This window comes from Spea bombifrons, chromosome 2 (assembly GCF_027358695.1).
Source record: "Spea bombifrons isolate aSpeBom1 chromosome 2, aSpeBom1.2.pri, whole genome shotgun sequence".
Lineage (NCBI taxonomy): Eukaryota > Metazoa > Chordata > Amphibia > Anura > Pelobatidae > Spea > Spea bombifrons.
Window position 1 is genome coordinate 733,019 of NC_071088.1, and position 18,570 is coordinate 751,588.

Below are 18,570 nucleotides of genomic sequence, written 5' to 3' on the forward strand. Positions count from 1 at the left end.
GCCATCGGAGGGACTGAATCAGGGTAGGGTGGGGCAGAAAGCCTTCTGCAGGGGAAACCCCGCGAACAGAACTCTGACTCCCGGCGGAGGCGGCTCCTTCACATTTCCTCATTTTATTTTTTTGCCAAAAATTGTTATTTACGGTTAATATACAACGTGCAGCGGACTCCGCCACGAAAGGGTCAAACGGCGCAGGCGACAAAGCGGGGAGGGAGGAGCCTCATTGCCTGTCACTCGTCCCGGAAGTCACTCGTCCCGGAAGTCCCGGCCAGAAGCCGGCTCCGGAGTCATGTTTCTGTGGATGCTCTTCCCGCTGTCCTTCGTGGCGGTGACACACGGTGAGAACGGATATAGTTTAGTCGGCGGCCCCCTGTATAACGTATATAGATAAGTGGGCGAGCCGGGCCCCTGTATAACGTATATAGATAAGTGGGTGAGCCGGGCCCCTGTATAATGTATATAGATAAGTGGGCGAGCCGGGCCCCTGTATAACGTATATAGATAAGTGGGCGAGCCGGGCCCCTGTATAACGTATATAGATAAGTGGGTGAGCCGGGCCCCTGTATAATGTATATAGATAAGTGGGCGAGCCGGGCCCCTGTATAACGTATATAGGTAAGTGGGCGGGCCGGGCCCCTGTATAATGTATATAGATAAGTGGGCGAGCCGGGGCCCCTGTATAATGTATATAGGTAAGTGGGCGAGCCGGGGCCCCTGTATAACGTATATAGATAAGTGGGCGAGCCGGGGCCCCTGTATAATGTATAACGTATATAGATAAGTGGGCGAGCCGGGGCCCCTGTATAATGTATAACGTATATAGATAAGTGGGCGAGCCGGGGCCCCTGTATAATGTATAACGTATATAGATAAGTGGGCGAGCCGGGGCCCCTGTATAATGTATAACGTATATAGATAAGTGGGCGAGCTGGGCCCCTGTATAATGTATATAGATAAGTGGGCGAGCCGGGCCCCTGTATAATGTATATAGATAAGTGGGCGAGCCGGGCCCCTGTATAACGTATATAGATAAGTGGGCGAGCTGGGCCCCTGTATAATGTATATAGATAAGTGGGCGAGCTGGGCCCCTGTATAATGTATATAGATAAGTGGGCGAGCCGGGCCCCTGTATAATGTATATAGATAAGTGGGCGAGCCGGGCCCCTGTATAACGTATATAGATAAGTGGGCGAGCCGGGCCCCTGTATAACGTATATAGATAAGTGGGCGAGCCGTGCCCCCTGTATAACGTATATAGATAAGTGGGCGAGCCGGGCCCCCTGTATAACGTATATAGATAAGTGGGCGAGCCGGGTCCCCTGTATAACGTATATAGATAAGTGGGCGAGCGGGGCCCCTGTATAACGTATATAGATAAGTGGGCGAGCCGGGCCCCTGTATAATGTATAACGTATATAGATAAGTGGGCGAGCCGGGCCCTTGTATAATGTATATAGATAAGTGGGCGAGCCGGGGCCCCTGTATAATGTATATAGGTAAGTGGGCGAGCCGGGCCCTGTATAACGTATATAGATAAGTGGGCGAGCCGGGCCCCTGTATAATGTATATAGATAAGTGGGCGAGCCGGGCCCCTGTATAATGTATAACGTATATAGATAAGTGGGCGAGCCGGGGCCCCTGTATAATGTATATAGGTAAGTGGGCGAGCCGGGCCCCTGTATAACGTATATAGATAAGTGGGCGAGCCGGGCCCCTATATAACGTATATAGATAAGTGGGCGAGCCGGGCCCCTGTATAATGTATATAGATAAGTGGGTGAGCCGGGCCCCTGTATAACGTATATAGGTAAGTGGGCGAGCCGGGCCCCTGTATAACGTATATAGGTAAGTGGGCAGGCCGGGCCCCTGTATAATGTATATAGATAAGTGGGCGAGCCGGGGCCCCTGTATAATGTATATAGGTAAGTGGGCGACCCGGGGCCCCTGTATAACGTATATAGATAAGTGGGCGAGCCAGGCCCCTGTATAATGTATAACGTATATAGATAAGTGGGCGAGCCGGGGCCCCTGTATAATGTATAACGTATATAGATAAGTGGGCGAGCCGGGGCCCCTGTATAATGTATAACGTATATAGATAAGTGGGCGAGCCGGGGCCCCTGTATAATGTATAACGTATATAGATAAGTGGGCGAGCCGGGCCCCTGTATAACGTATATAGATAAGTGGGCGAGCCGGGCCCCTGTATAATGTATATAGATAAGTGGGCGAGCCGGGCCCCTGTATAATGTATATAGATAAGTGGGCGAGCCGGGCCCCTGTATAACGTATATAGATAAGTGGGCGAGCCGGGCCCCCTGTATAACGTATATAGATAAGTGGGCGAGCCGGGCCCCCTGTATAACGTATATAGATAAGTGGGCGAGCCGGGCCCCTGTATAACGTATATAGATAAGTGGGCGAGCCGGGCCCCCTGTATAACGTATATAGATAAGTGGGCGAGCCGGGTCCCCTGTATAACGTATATAGATAAGTGGGCAAGCTGGGGCCCTTGTATAACGTATATAGATAAGTGGGCGAGCCGGGGCCCCTGTATAACGTATATAGATAAGTGGGCGAGCCGGGCCCCTGTATAACGTATATAGATAAGTGGGCGGGCCGGGGCCCCTGTATAACGTATATAGATAAGTGGGCGGGCCGGGGCCCCTATATAACGTATATAGATAAGTGGGCGAGCCAGGGCCCCTATATAATGTATATAGATAAGTGGGCGAGCGGGGCCCCTGTATAACGTATATAGATAATTGGGCGAGCCGGGCCCCTGTATAATTTATAACGTATATAGATAAGTGGGCGAGCCGGGCCCCTGTATAACGTATATAGATAAGTGGGCAAGCCGGGCCCCTGTATAATGTATATAGATAAGTGGGCGAGCCGGGGCCCCTGTATAATGTATATAGGTAAGTGGGCGAGCCGGGCCCCTGTATAATGTATAACGTATATAGGTAAGTGGGTGAGCCTGGGCCCCTGTGTAATGTATATAGATAAGTGGGCGAGCCGGGGCCCCTGTGTAATGTATAACGTATATAGATAAGTGGGTGAGCCGGGGCCCCTGTATAACGTATATAGATAAGTGGGTGAGCCGGGGCCCCTGTCTAACGTATATAGATAAGTGGGTGAGCCGGGGCCCCTGTATAACGTATATAGATAAGTGGGTGAGCCGGGCCCCTGTATAATGTATATAGATAAGTGGGCGAGCCGGGCCCCTGTATAATGTATATAGGTAAGTGGGCGAGCCGGGCCCCTGTGTAATGTATATAGATAAGTGGGCGGGCCGGGCCCCTGGATAATGTATAACGTATATAGATAAGTGGGCGGGCCGGGGCCCTGTATAATGTATAACGTATACCCGCTCTGTGTTCTCTCCCCAGCGCTGCAGGTCGTGGAGCGGGTGGAGGGGGAGGACGTTACTCTGGTTCCAGAATTTTCCGGGGAGGCCGAGGAGATTCTGTGGAAGATACAGGAGGATAAGCTGGTGGAGCTGGTCGGGGGCCGACTCCCCCATTACTATCAGCTGGAGGGCCGAGCAGAGGCCCAGCTGCCGACCGGCAACCTCACCATCCGGCGCCTGACCGGCAACGACAGCAACCGCTACACGGCGGAGATCCTGATTGGCTCAACATACACGTACTCCGCGCATGAGCTGCGAGTGCTGCGTGAGTGCAACTTATCGACCCGCTCGAGAACGGAAGAGTATTATTTACCGAGCGGGTGGTAGATAAGTGGGACAGCCTCCCAGCAGAGGTGGTAGAGGGTATTAAACATGTGCGGGATAGACATCCAGCTCCTGACTGATTGGGATTATTTAATGGGCGGATTAGATGGGCCTGATTGGGCGATCTCCCGGCAGAAGCCCCACCCCTCCCTGTCCGATTGGTTTAGATTTATGCCCGGTGACCCCTCCGGACTGACGACTCACCGCGTTTAACCCCGTGGGGCGCGTTGGGCTTTTGTCCCTCTGATTGGGTGTATTTGTTGACCCCGCCCCTTTCCCTCCCGCAGCTCCCAGGCCCACCGTGCGCTATGTGATTGGTCAGGAGGGGGTTAATCTGTTTTGCGTGTCCCCGGTGAGCGTGAGCTTCGTGTGGCGGGATGGCGGCGGGAACGTTCTCGCCGAAACGGCCAACTTCACGGCCAGCATCGAGAAGCTCAGGAACAAGACCGATGTGACCTGCGTGGTCAGCAACTCGCACTATAGCAACAACCGAACCCTGCAGCTGGATCTGCCGCCCGAGGGAGGTGAGTCCGGTGCTGTGCGCTCCCTGCCGTTATATAATAGGGGGGTACCGGCCCACCCTCGCTGTACGGTGTGGGGGGGTCGTAGCCCGCCTTGCGTACCCCAACTGATGCGCGTGAGCGATGGCTGAGGCTGATGTGATTTATCTTGCAGGGGAATCTTCCGGGGGCCACACTGCCGTCTGGGTCCCGATCCTGGTCGTGATGCTGCTCGTGATTGTGGTCGGCGTTAGCGGCTTGGCCTATATATGTAAGTCCTCCCCGTTAGTCTGTTCCGTGTCTCCGTCCTTTTAATTGACGGGAGATCGGCTGCAGCCTCCATGTTTACTGCGGTCGGTGCCGACCCCCATCGCCAGGGGCTGAAACCGTGACGGGGGCGGGGGAGACCTCAGCGTGTCCGGCGTGGGGGGGGTTAGAGAGACGGTTAAATCCATAAAAGGGTTAATAAAGGACGGGAGGGAATTTATTTCAAAGGAGGAGAAAAGGGAGCGGAATCTTACACTAGAGAGTCAGAGACTGAGATGGAAGGAAGTTTTACTTTACTGAGAGGGTAGTAGATAAGTGGAGCAGCCTCCCAGTAGGAGTGGTAATGCAGTGAGGGTGGGTGGGATAGACATTTGTCTCCTGTATCTGAGACCCGCGAGGTGTTTGTAGGATAGACGGCCGGAGTCGCCTTCACCGATCTCTCCGTTTATTTGCAGATCGCGATTCCATCAGAAGTTGGTCTTCGGGCTTCAGTGCGGTGCCAAGGGACCCAGTCCGTGAGTACCCAGCGATCGCCGTGAAATAGTAGTCTGTGCCGTCACCGGCCGCCCGGCTGCCTTCTCCCTCCCCCGCAGAGGTGTACACACTTTTTACAGAGACTTCCTGTTTAGAGGGGAAGAGAGAGCCGCCGATCGGCCCGTGACATAAAATTAACTTTATTTGGCAGTTACCATGGCAGCAAATATTGTGAACGTGGCAGCATGCTGGGAAAGCCTCGGTTCCTTACACGCAGCGACTGGAGACGCAGGGAAACTCCCATCACCCCAGTCAGAATAGTGATGAGAGTGATGAGAGTTGTAGCCCCGAAAAGCAGGCAGACCAGGCGTGTGAAAGGGATTTCTTGCGTGTGGCTCACTTTATGTTGTGGGTTGCGTGTGCTGTCTGCATGTATGTAAAGCCGCTTGTCATGGATAACGGTATGAAGGCGGGGCTTCCAAAAGAAATACTTGATTATTTATTATATGCTGTTTTGCGGGATTTGGGCAAACTGGGTGAAATCTGACCTTTTTCTAATTTATTTTTATGTAGAACTCGAAAGAACTAAAACAATCACACCGGAGGAGCCCTTCTGCGATGGGAATGATGGTAAGGGGCGGGGTGAGTGGTATATACCTTAGCCCCACCTACTTTTGGACATACTCTGTCCTACCCAGGCTCCGCCCATTATGCGTAGTTTTCCTATTCAGTATGGTTAAGGGGCATCTGGGGCACTTTAACCCTTTAACGTCCATTGACAGGTCAGGCACAACACGGGTAAAGGTCACTTAACGACCTATGACGTGCCTAACACGTCATTTCATTAACTACGCATAAATGGTGTTGCTGTAATGCCTCGACGTCGCGATCGGCATCATGGGCCGTGTCTGGCCCCTCCCTGTGGGCGTCAACATCCGCCATACATTGTATGGCGGCGTACGCCAGTTTTAAAAGTTTTGGAGGTGATCAGCGATGAATGCTGTTGCTGAAATGATCACAAGACATTCAGCGACACCAAACACTCACCCCAGGACACACCGTGACCGCTCCGGAGAGAGCGGCCACAACCGCCACTGCGAGTGATTTCGCCAATCGCAAGATGGCGGCCGCCTTGTAAAAAAAAAAAATATATAATAATAATTAACAAAGTTGTAAAAGTTCCCCAGAGGGTCCCTCCTGAGAATCTGGCTCCACTTGCTGGTTGAATACAGGTACTGCGTCCAACCATGCAAGTCAATGGAGCCCAGCTTTCTAATCACAGTGTGATTCGTAAAATATATAAAAAAAAAAAAAAAAAAAATATGGGAAAATAAAAGCTTAAAAAAATTGGTAGCATTTAAAATAATTATGCATCCGGTTCCAGCAGAATAAAATAAAATAAAAAGATAAAGTTTATTATGAGCAAGTGCTAAAATTAGTGCTGTATCTTCCCAAAACTCTTGACATTTCATTTCAAATACCCAGGGGGGTGTCTAATTTAATAAAGAATGAATGGTTTGAAGGGGTTAATTGGAGCGGCCGGGCTGGATAGGGCGTAGGCACAGACTGACCAAAATGGGAAAAAAAAGCGCACTTCCTAAATGTGGCCTTTTAACCCCAAACACCAGACAAACCCACGCATGGGGGGTGCTGAACACACAATGGGGGGGGGGTGACGTATACCAGGAGCTATACATTTATACCCAAAGTGCAATTCTGGTGGTAGAATTAGTGCATGGAAAGGGTTAAAATACCAGCATGTGAAATACCCTGGGGTGTCAGAATTTTTTTTTTTTTTTAATTTTCATCATATTTTCTTGTCCTGAAAACAATATATAGCTTATGTGTGTGCGTTCAGTAAATGAGTGAGGAGAAAATTACATCTAAACACGAGCGCCGCAAAAGTGCTAAAACAGCCTCAAAAAGACATCCCCCCCCCCGAGGCTCACAATCTAAATCTGCGTAACCCGGGATTTGTTTTATTCGTAGAAACTCCTGGAGGAGCTGAGAATGGAGAGAACGAAACTCACCCTGACGGAGAGACCAATGGCAGAGCTCCCCAGCCTTCAGCTTAAAGGTAAGGATGTTAGCCACGCCCACTTCTGGCTATGCCCCGCCCCGTATGGTATGTAGAAGGGCGTCTGCGCACTCCCTGGGATGAGTACGGCCGGGGTGTCTCGCTAACCGGGATGTTGTGTTTCCGCTCCTCAGATCAGCATTCGTTCAGAAAGTTCCGGAAGGCGGATGCCGTATCCGGCCCCTGCAGCTGCATTTGGAATAAAGTCTTCCTGAGTGAATGGGCCAACGAACACGGACTGTATTGAGCTTTGTGGGGGGCGCTGTGAATGCCTCCCCCCCCAGCTCATTGCACTTTTATAATTTCCGACTCCGGGGGATGAAGGAGCCGCCGGGCCCCTGGGCCGTCTCCAAACTGTCATCCCAACCCAGAAGCTCTTCTCCTGGCCACGTAGAGGTTAACCACACAGTTTAATGCCCCGGGCAGAGCTGCCGCTGGAAGCGTCTTACCATGTATCTACTACACCTTTTCAGACTTTAGTGTGAGTGTGAGTGTGGGTTAGTACAGGGGTAGTGACCGCGGAGTAGTGGATACATTGTTGGGCGGTTAAAAAATGAGCATCGCTTAGTATAATGAAGTATGGAGAGTATATGTGTGTGTTATATATATCTATCTATATATATATATATATATATATATATATATATATATATATATATATATATATATATATATATATATATATATATATATATATATATATATGTAAGTGTGTGTGTGTATATGTATGTATTTATATATGTGTGTGTGTGTGTGTGTGTGTATATGGTATGTATGTATATGTGTGTGTATATATATGTATTTATGTATATGTGTGTATATATATGGTATGTGTGTGTGTGTATATGTGTGTGTGTATATATGATTGTGTGTGTGTATATATATATGTGTGTGTGTGTGTGTATATGGTATGTATGTATATATATGTGTGTGTGTGTGTGTGTATATATGGTATGTGTGTATATGTGTGTGTATAATACACGCAGTCGTGTGAAATAGAAAGTGCCCCGGTTTGAAGTCTATGCTTTCCATCTCCGGACTCGGCGATCGGCTCTTATGATGTAATAGATTGTAGAACCTCGTTTAGCGGGAATAACCCAAAGTGAGCGTTTTCTCATATGGGGGGGGTCTGGGCCGCTCTTCTGTACAGCGTTGCTCCGGCTTTGTGGGTGGGGGATTGGTTTGTCGGCGGAGGATTGGTTTGTGGGCCGCTCTTGTGAGGTCCGCCGCAGCATTTCAGTGGGGTTGAGGTGAAGGCTTTGGGTCATCGGGGCGCCGGGTTCTTTCCCCTTCCAACCGTTGTGTTGTGATTTGCTGGTGTGGTTGGGCTCGTTGGCCTGGTTCATGAGCCAATCCCGGCCCGGCTTTTGCCGTCTGACAGATGGCCTCACGTTTGGCTCTCGAATACTTTGGTATACAGAGGAGTTTCTGGTCGGCTCAATGACTGCAAGGTTCCCGGGTCCTGCGTCTGCGAAACCCTCCACCCCGGGCTTGGCGAGCGGCACGAGCTGTCTGTGCCGATGCGCTGCTCATTTTGGCCAAACTTTGTTCCAGAATTCTGGTGGTTTCTTCAGATTCAGCTTTGCAAACCTAAGCCGTGGCGCCGCGTTCTTTTTAGAACCCTTCCCAATAACCCATACGTGTTGGGTCATGGACTGTAACGTGTAACGTGCTCTCCGAGGCCCGTGGAGTCAGATGTCTTGGGTTATTGGGGTTCAGTTTCTGGGACGTTCTCTCCTGGGTAGACTGGAAAATATTTTGAATGTCTTTTCCGCTTTTGGTTAATCTTTCTCGCTGTGAAATGATTGGAAATGGTCTTATATCCACTCCCAGACTGAGGGGCAGATGATCAATTAATCGGGGTCACTTTATTGGCACCGCCTGTCTGCCGCTTAGCATCTTAATTCCTATGGAAGCAGTAAGGATGTACTTAGTTTTTCACACATGGCTTCTCCATTTGGGCTTTATTTTTGTTGAATAAATCATGACACCGTGTAATATGTCATGCTAAGGAACACATGATTATTATGTCCTGATATGTAAAACTAGAATATATAGAGTACTTTCTTTTTCACACACGTGTGTATGTATGTATGTATGTATGTGTGTGTATATATATATATGTTTTCGTTTTGTGTGCAGCAGCTGCACCCAGGCTTCAAACTGCTTATTTGAGCCGGTTTCTGGAAATCCGCTTGATCGAGACATTCCTAGACCTCCAGTTGCCACCAGCGTGCCTGCTCGGGAAGGAATGTAGTTCTGCAGCCACTGGTTGGTGCTTTCTGCTGGGAGGCTGTTCCAGGTGCCAACTTTTTTTTGCTGCCTCGTGAGCAGGGTGCAGAGCGTGGCCGCCTGATACCCCTGCCTGTAGGGAGCAGAGCATGGCTGCCTGATACCCCTGCCTATAGGGAGCAGAGCGTGGCCGCCTGATACCCCTGCCTGTAGGGAGCAGAGCGTGGCCGCCTGATACCCCTGCCTATAGGGAGCAGAGCGTGGCCGCCTGATACCCCTGCCTGTAGGGAGCAGAGCATGGCTGCCTGATACCCCTGCCTATAGGGAGCAGAGCGTGGCCGCCTGATACCCCTGCCTGTAGGGAGCAGAGCATGGCTGCTTGTATCAATCTGGTCCCCCCCCCCGGGATCTGCTTCCATTCATTCCCCATTGTGAAGAAGTGAAGGGTTTGGCTTCGTCCTGTGAATGATGCTCACAGTGTTTGTTTGTTTTGTTTTTTATACTTTTTAGTATTTTTCTGCACTCGTATCTTGTTTAGCACAACCTGCGGTGCCCTCCGCGTCTCTGCGCCCTGTGTGCCTGCGCTGCGGCAGCTGATTATGTAACTATTTTTTATTCAATATACCGTAATATACCCATTGTACAGCGCTACGGAATTTTATAAAACAATAAATAATAAGGCTGATATGTAATATTATCACTGCGGGAATGGTCTGTCTCTGCCCCGCCCAGCATTTCTGCCCCTCACTCTCTCGATCAGCCGCAGAGAGAAGAGGGGAAAGGGTTAAAATGTTTTATTTTAATAAATATCACGCTGCTTATTATGCCGTCACAGAAATGGAAGCGTTTGTTTATTTGATGAACTCTCCAGATTTCTCATTCGCTGTCTTTTCTACTTTTCAGGCTTTTCTGACTCTTCGGAGCTCTTTCTCCTCTTTCCACCTTCCTTCCCGGCCGTCTCGTCTGCCCGGGGGCCGCACCGCACCTCGCTGGCGGACATCTTTCACTCCCTTGTCGTCTCTCGTCCACTCGTAGTCTCCCCTTTGATCTGTGTTCTACATGTTGGGGGTGGGGGGCGGGGGGCGTTCTGTCTCTGGGTCGGTTTTCTCCATACAGCGGGGGTCACTCACGCTCTCCCTGTTACTCCTCCTACTCTGTCCATTATAGACTCTGTAGCCCCACCCTCTCACAAAGCCACGCCTCCAGAAGTGGGTTTTCTTGGTGACCTGCCTGGTGTGGGTTTATTTCTCTGTGAGAAGGGCTGAGCTGGCCCTGCGTAATGTATAGTTCCCTGAGAGCAGGGAGGTAATAAACCCCGGAACGGACTTCTCCTCCACTCCCGAGGACTGGAAACCGGTCGTTAGACTTCAGCTGCCATACATCATAAAAAGGGCTCCCAAGAAGGCGTGGATAAATGTAATAAACACCAGAGTAAGAAATACAGTAACATATACACTTACCTTATAATTCAAACGCAAGAGGAGAGCTCGACCGGTCCGACCGACTCTGTGACCGTGGAAGGTGATAAATATTTACGGTTTGGTCATCCCTGATATTTTACTGAGTTGGGGGTAGCCTCTGAACGAGTTCTCGGCTCCCTTCTCTGGCGACGATAAACCCAGCAAACGAGCCCAGTGAACGGGGTTAAATTCTCAGCGGCTGCGCTTTTAATTTATCTGAACGCAAACCCGCGGCGCGTTAGCCGAGTGCCGCAGAGGACATGAAACGCGAGCGGGGAGGACCGGAAAATATGAATGAAAACCCCGGAGTCCTGACGCTCTCCATAAACATTTTGGCCTTTTGGGGGGGGGGGGTTGTAGAGGATTATTTTCCTGCCATCAGCTTCATTTTCAAGTTTTTTTTTTTTTCTAAGAAATGGGGAATATTTGCATTGTTTTTGTGTAGAGTCTAATGCGGTATTTCTATAAAACATGTTTTTAGATTTATATTAGGGCTGCAACTAACGATTATTTTAATAATCGATTAATCGGCCGATTATTTTTTCGATTAATCGATTAATCGGATAAAAAAAAACAATATGCAAATTTTTCGTTTATTTAAAAGAATTTAATGAACTGGATGTTAAAAAACAACTTAAAATTTACATTAACATTCTTATTTTGTTATGATGTAATAAAAAACAATATTTTCAAAGTACAAGAACCCAAACACAATATTTATGAAACAAAATAACCCCAAACATTCTGAAAAGAGGTGGACTATTACTGTTCAAGAAACTTTGCCCCAGCACTTTGCACTTTGCACCCAGCACTTTGCACCCAGCACTTTGCACCCAGCACTTTGCACCCAGCCCTGGCACTTTGCACCCAGCACTTTGCACCCAGCACTTTGCCCCAGCCCTGGCACTTTGCATCCAGCACTTTGCACCCAGCATTCAGCACTTTGCACCAGCACTTTGCACTTTGCACCCAGCCCTGGCACTTTGCACCCAGCACTTTGCACCCAGCCCTGGCACTTTGCACCCAGCACTGGCACTTTGCACCCAGCACTTTGCACTGTGCCCCTGCACCCAGTCTCTAACTCTGCCCTGCACCCAGCCCTGCCCCCACATTCTGCCCTGCCCCCACACTCACACTCTGCCCTGCACCCACTCTGCCCTGCACCCACACTCACACCCTGCCCTGCATCCCCACCCCCACTCTGCCCTGCACCCAGTCTCCCACTCTGCTCTGCACCCACACTCACACCCTGCATCCCCACCCCCACTCTGCCCTGCACCCAGTCTCCTGCCCTGCACCCCCCACCCCCACTCTGCCCTGCACCCCCACCCCCACTCTGCCCTGCACCCCCACCCCCACTCTGCCCTGCACCCACACTCACGAACCGCTCTGTGCGAATGGAGCCACTCGCACAGAGCGAACCGCTCTGTGCGAATGGAGCCACTCGCACAGAGCGAACCGCTCTGTGCGAATGGAGCCACTCGCACAGAGCGAACCGCTCTGTGCGAATGGAGCCACTCGCACAGAGCGAACCGCTCTGTGCGAATGGAGCCACTCGCACAGAGCGAACCGCTCTGTGCGAATGGAGCCACTCGCACAGAGCGAACCGCGGTTCGCTCTGTGCGAGTGGCTCCATTCGCACAGAGCGATTCGCTCTGTGCGAGTGGCTCTGTGCGATCCGTGCACATAGACATGAAGAATACTTACCTCCGGAACGCGTCACATCCGTCACGTAGCTAAAAGAAGGCGGAGACTGCAGAGCGTGTAGCAGAAGCGGGGAACGCTCGCGGAGGTAAGTAAAAGGAGCCGAGTGCTCCAACAACGAATTGATCACTCGATTAATCGATAACGGAAATCGTTATCGATGATTTCCGTTATCGATTATTATCGATTTTATCGATTCGTTGTTTCAGCTCTAATTTATATAAATGTATTTATAACATGGAAAGTACGTATTGTATGGAGGGGGTGGCCGCAGCGTTAAAGGGCCGGCCGCTTGGTTTTGGGATAGAAACACAGAAAGTGACGGCAGATAAGAACCAGTAGGCCCATCCAGTCTACCCGACCTCTGAGTTCTTTCCTTTAGTACCGGCCCCTTATCCTATATCTAGCTTGGCCTTATGCCTACCCCATGCTTGCTTAAATGCCTTTACTGTATTAACATCTACCACTTCTGCTGGAAGGCTATTCCATGCATCCAAAACCCTTTCCGTACAGTAATATTTCCTGATGTTACCGTTAACCCTTTGCCCCTCTAGCTTATGACTATGTGCGCTTGTTGTGGTTTTATTTCTCCTTTTAACCCCTTAAGGACCGGGCTCATTTTTCGTTTTCTACCCTGTGGGACCGAGGCTGTTTTGACACTTTTGTGGTGCTTGTGTTCAGGTGTAATTTTCTCCTCACCCATTTAGTGTACCCACATAAGTTATATATTGTTTTTTTCAGGACAAGATGGGCTTTCTTCAGATACCATTATTTTGATCGTATCATCTTATTTACTATAAAAAAAATAAAAAAAACATGGTGAAAAATTGAAAAAAAAGACATTTTATGACTTTTATTTGAAAAATCTTTTACTCACCTAAAAAAGCAAGTAAAAAAACTAGCTAAATAGATTCTACTACTTGTCCTGAGTTTAGAAATACCCAATGTTTTTATGTTTTCTTGCTGTTTTTTGTAAGTTATAGGGCAATAAGTACAAGCAGCGTTTTATGATTTCCAAATCTTTTTTAACAAATCTGGTCAGTCTGCCTCATCTCCTCTTTGGAACATCTTTGAAGCCGGTTAACTCAATTTAACCCATTCAAACCATATATTTTTGAAAACTAGACACCCCAGGGTATTCCAAATGCTGTTATTTTAACCCTTTCCATGCGCCAATTATACAACTACACTTTGTCAAACTTTGTAATAGTAATTTTTTTTATTTTTTTTTCCACACAAATTGTACTTTAGTTATAGATATACAGGTTCTGGTATATGTCACTGTCAAACAACACCCCAATATGTGTTCAGGAACATCTCCTGAGTACAGCGATACCCCACATGCATGGGTTTGTCAGATTGTTTGGCTGGTAAAAGGCTACTTTTGGGGCATGCGTAATCCAGGTGGTCATTTGGTCAGTCTGCCTCCATCTCCTCTTTGGAATATCTTTGAAGCGGGTTAACTCAATTTAACCCATTCAAACCATATATTTTGGAAAACTAGACACCCCAGGGTATTCCGAATGCTGTTATTTTAACCCTTTCCATGCACCAATTATAGAACTACACTTTGTCAAACTTTGTAATAGTAATTTTTTTCACACAAATTGTACTTTAGTTATAGATATACAGGTTCTGGTATATGTCACTGTCAAACAACCCCCTAATATGTGTTCAGGAACATCTCCTGAGTGCAGTGATACCCGACATGCATGGGTTTGTCGGGTTGTTTCAGATTTAAAATGCCACATTTGGGAAGTGCGCTTTTTTTCTCCATTTTGGTCAGTCTGTACCTATGCCCTATCTGTGAGCTAGGCCACTCCAATTTACCCCATCAGCCATTTTTTTTTATATTAGACACCCCTTGGGTATTTGAAGTGCTTTTATTTTAACTCTTTGAGATTTTTGAGAAATTTTAGCACTTGCTCAAAATAATAAACTTTATTTTTTTATTTTTTTAATACTTTTTTTATATTTTTTTTACACATTTTGCTGGTACTGGATGGTTCATCTAGTGACATCACTGCATAATTATTTTTAAATGTTAGCACATTTTTTTTTTTTTTCCATTTTTTTATTTTTTTTTGAATATTTTACTAATCACATAGTGATTAGAAAGCTGGGCTCCATTGACTTGCATGGTTGAATGCAGTACCTGTATTCAACCAGCAAGTGGAGCCAGTTCTCTAGAGGGTCTGGAGACCATCTAGCAAACTTTTTCTTGTTTGTTTTTTTTTACAGAGCGGCGGCCATCTTACTTGATGGCGAAGATCACGGGCAGCTGCGGCTGTGACCGCTCTCCGGAGCGGTCACAGCCCACCTAAAGGTAAGTGTTTGGTGTCGCTGGATGCCTCCTGATCGAGGCATTCCAGCGACACCATTTAAGTTTAGGAGGCGATCGTTGATCGCCTCCTAAACGCTTTTAAAACGGGCGTCCGCCGCCATACAATGTATGGCGGCTGTTGACGCCCTGGGGAGGGGCCAGACATGGCCCCCGATGCCGATCTCGGCCTTGCTGAATGCCTCGACATCGAGGCATTGCAGCAAGGCCGTTTAAGCGAAGAAAGTGATCCTTGATCACTTTCCAAGCTTATTTAACTTTTTGACGGTTCAGGACCGTCAAAGGTCATTTAGTGACCTTCTTGTCATGACGGTCCTGAACCGGCAAAGGTCGCGAAGGGGTTAAATAAACTCTCTTCCTTTATCTTGTGGATTCCCTTTAAGTATTTAAATGTTTCTCTCATATCCCCCCTGTCCCGTCTTTCTTCCAGGCTGTATATACAGTGTAATATATATTATATATATGTGTATATAGTACAGTGTATATGTGTATAGTACAGTGTATATGTGTATAGGTTAAGATCCTGTAACCTGTCCTGGTAAGGTTTATCCTGTAATCCATGAAGCAGTTTAGTTGCCCTTCTCTGCACTTTCTCCAGCATCTCTATCCTTCGGGAGATCCGCTCTCCAGTGCTGTACACAATACTCCAAGTGAGGTCTCAGCGGTCCTCTGTACATCGGCACGATCCCTCTCTACTGCTAACACCTCTCGCTGTACAGCCCGCGTTCTGCGAGCGTCTCCTGCTGCTCTATTACATCCTCTACCTGCTTTAAACGACCCTGATTATAAGACGACCCCCCAAAATCTGAATATTAACTTAGGAAAAAAAGAAAAAGCCTGAATATAAGACGACCCCAAAGGAAAAAAGTTTTACCAGTAAATGTTAATTCATGTAAAATATTTTTTTTGTTTTTATTTCTTGTATTTTCCAACCTGTCCCCCAGTTACGCACATCTGCCCCCAGGCTTGCCACTCCAATATGGCACTGTGGCCCATGATATGCCTTTTAACCCTCTATATGCCACTGTGCCCCATGGTATGCCTTTTGACCCCCGTTGTGCTACTCTGCCTCCAGAAATGCCTTATACCCCTATATCCCATTCTGGCATTTAGGGGGTTAAAATGCATATTATGAGGCAGAGTGGCATATATGGAGGTATAAGGCATTTCAGGAGGCAGAGTGGCATTAAGGGAGTTAAAAGGCATTGTATAGAGCACTCTGCCTTCAGAAATGCCTTATACCTCCCTATATGGCACTCTGCCCCATAATATGCCTTTTAACCCCCTAAATGCCAGAGTGGCATATAGGGGGTTAAAAGGCATATTATGGGGCAGAGTGCCATATAGGGAGGTATAAGGCATTTCAGGAGGCAGAGTGCTCTATTAAATGCCCCCTTAACGCCACTCCAGAAATGCCCTATGCCCCCATTTAACACACACACACACACACACACCCTATGCCCCCATTTAACACACACACCCTATACCCCCATTTAACTAACACACACACACACTCTCTCTCTCACCCCTCTCTCTCCCCTCTCAGCCCTCTTACCGGTGCTTCCAGCCGGGGCAGTGGGTTGACGTCGCCCTCCGCTGCAGCCGGAAGGAGGTGGAGTTGGCAGCGGGGGTTTGTCTGCGTCTGTCGCGTATACTTTCCCCGGCTGTCAGAGATCAGAGTTCCCCGCACCAGTGCGGGGAGCTCTGATCTCTGACAGTCGGGGAAGGTCTACGCGACGGACGCAGACAAACCCCCGCTGCTAGCCACACCTCCTTCCGGCTGCAGCGGATGTTGTCTACGCGGATCGCGTAGATGTCAACCCGCTGCCCCGGCAACACAGCAGGAAGCACCGGTAAGTGTGTATGATGGGGGCGGGGGGGGGGGAGACAGGAGGATCCAGGTCCCCTGCAGCGGTGCGGGGGATCTGGATCTTAGTCTCCCAATCAGACCTCTATTTGAGGTCTGATTAGAAGACGACCCCGATTAGAAGACGAGGGGTATTTTTCAGAGCAAAAAAAACCTCGTCTTATAATCGAGCAAATACGGTAATTGCCCCTAAACCCCCCTCCTCAGGACTGTATCAGGTATTCTGTACTCTGCCGTTGGGGGTTTTATGCCCCAGATGCGTTACTTTGCATTGATCCGGGTTAAATGTCGGTTGCTGGGGCTCTTAAAGAGAACGGGTCGAAATAGAGACCGCTGAGGTACCCCACAGGTAGACCTCGCTCCGCATGTACTCCACTCACTACAACCCTCTGTCACTCAGCCGCCGCCTGATCCGTTCCATGCAAGTCAATGGAGCCCAGCTTTCTAATCACAATGTGATTAGTAAAATAAATTAATAAAAAAATAGCTTAAAAAAAAAGTGGTAATATTCAAAAATAATTATGCATCAGATTCCAGCAAAATGTGAAAAAAAGTCCAAAAAGAATAAAAAATATAGTTTATTATTATGAGCAAGTGCTAAAATTAGAACGGAATATTCCCAAAAATCTTGACATAGAAAGAGTTAAAATAAAAGCATTTCAAATACCCGAGGGGTGTCTAATTTAATAAAAACCGAATGGTTTGATGGGGTAAATTGTATTGGCCGGCTTCAAAGATATAGCGCGTGGGGGAAGTATTACCGGATTTGGGGGGAAATGGTTGTGAAATAGCAAAACGCCGTCGGTACTTATTGCTGGACTTGCGCATTCGTCTTCGAACTTGAAAACACGAAGAGTGCGTTTTTTTGTTCGTTCCGAAGAAGAGAAGACAGCGGCAGTAAAACTTAGACGAAGATGAAGACTCACACCACGAAGATCTTCATGATCGTCTTCGTCTACCACTCTCCCCGGTCCCTTCCCCTTCTAACTTACCTTGGCATCGCGGCATCGCAGGGGTTAACGGAAGCGGAAATCCTTAGGTTAAAGGGCCGTGCAAGCGACCAATAGGCTCACTCGCACAGCCCCTTAACTCCTTAAGGTGCAACCTGACCACTGGTCTCCCTGCTGCAAGAGTTAAAGTCGCTCGTACGGACATTTAACTGATAGAGCAGGGAGATCAGCGGTCTCTGCCGGCCAAGTTACGGCACCAGGATTTTAAAAGTAAAGTCTGTCCGAGCGACTATTGGTCGCCAGCAGGGGGCTCGTCTGCCATCAGCCATTGGTTGATGGCCGACGAGCCCCCTGCTGGCGACCAATAGAGTTGCTCATACGGACATTTAAACTCCTGGCGCCAGAGCTGCTGCCGTACGCGTTAACCCCTTATTAACCCCGTATACAAAACTAGGAAAAAAAACGAACACGAAGAATGTCCACGAATATTCGCCCGAAGAGAAGACAGGAACGGGCGAATATTCGCAGAATACGAAGATTTTTTTTTTTTTTTTTTTTGTCAAAGACGAACATGAAGACCTCCCTGGTGCCCAAGTCTACTTATTGCCCCATGAGGTGCAGAAAAAAGCATAAAAACATTGAGTATTTCTAAACTCAGGACAAAGAGTAGAATCTATTTAGTAGGTTTTTTCATTAGCTGTTTTGGATGAGTAAAAGATTTTTCAAACAAAAGTGTTTATTTTTCATCAGATTTTACATCTTTTTTTTTATAGAAAATTAGATAATATGATCAAATTGTAGCTGAAGAAAGCCCTCCTTGTCCTGAAAAAAAAATTTATAAGACGACCCCCCCAAATCTGAATATTAATTTAGGGAAAAAAAGAAAAAGCCTGAATATAAGACGACCCTATAGGAAAAAAGTTTTACCAGTAAATGTTAATTCATGTAAACTATTTTTTTAA

The 18,570-nt window shown here is 48.0% G+C and overlaps 1 protein-coding gene across 1 annotated transcript; it reads left to right on the plus strand.

Annotated features, from left to right (window-relative positions):
* The first annotated feature begins 288 nt into the window (after positions 1–288).
* On the plus strand, positions 289–5,779 carry LOC128475372 (uncharacterized). Its single transcript, XM_053457875.1, has 7 exons — positions 289–338; positions 3,393–3,677; positions 4,024–4,260; positions 4,412–4,507; positions 4,959–5,018; positions 5,551–5,607; positions 5,760–5,779. The coding sequence occupies exons 1-7, from the start codon at positions 290–292 to the stop codon at positions 5,777–5,779; spliced, it is 804 nt and encodes a 267-aa protein (XP_053313850.1). The 5' UTR covers position 289.
* The last annotated feature ends 12,791 nt before the right edge of the window (positions 5,780–18,570 follow it).

Coding starts and splice junctions, on each gene's coding strand:
- LOC128475372 (XM_053457875.1), top strand. CDS start 290: ATGTTTCTGTGGATGCTCTTCCCGCTGTCCTTCGTGGCGGTGACACAC. Junction 339..3,392: donor CTTCGTGGCGGTGACACACG/GTGAGAACGGAT, acceptor TTCTCTCCCCAG/CGCTGCAGGTCGTGGAGCGG. Junction 5,608..5,759: donor CTTCTGCGATGGGAATGATG/GTAAGGGGCGGG, acceptor GTCCATTGACAG/GTCAGGCACAACACGGGTAA.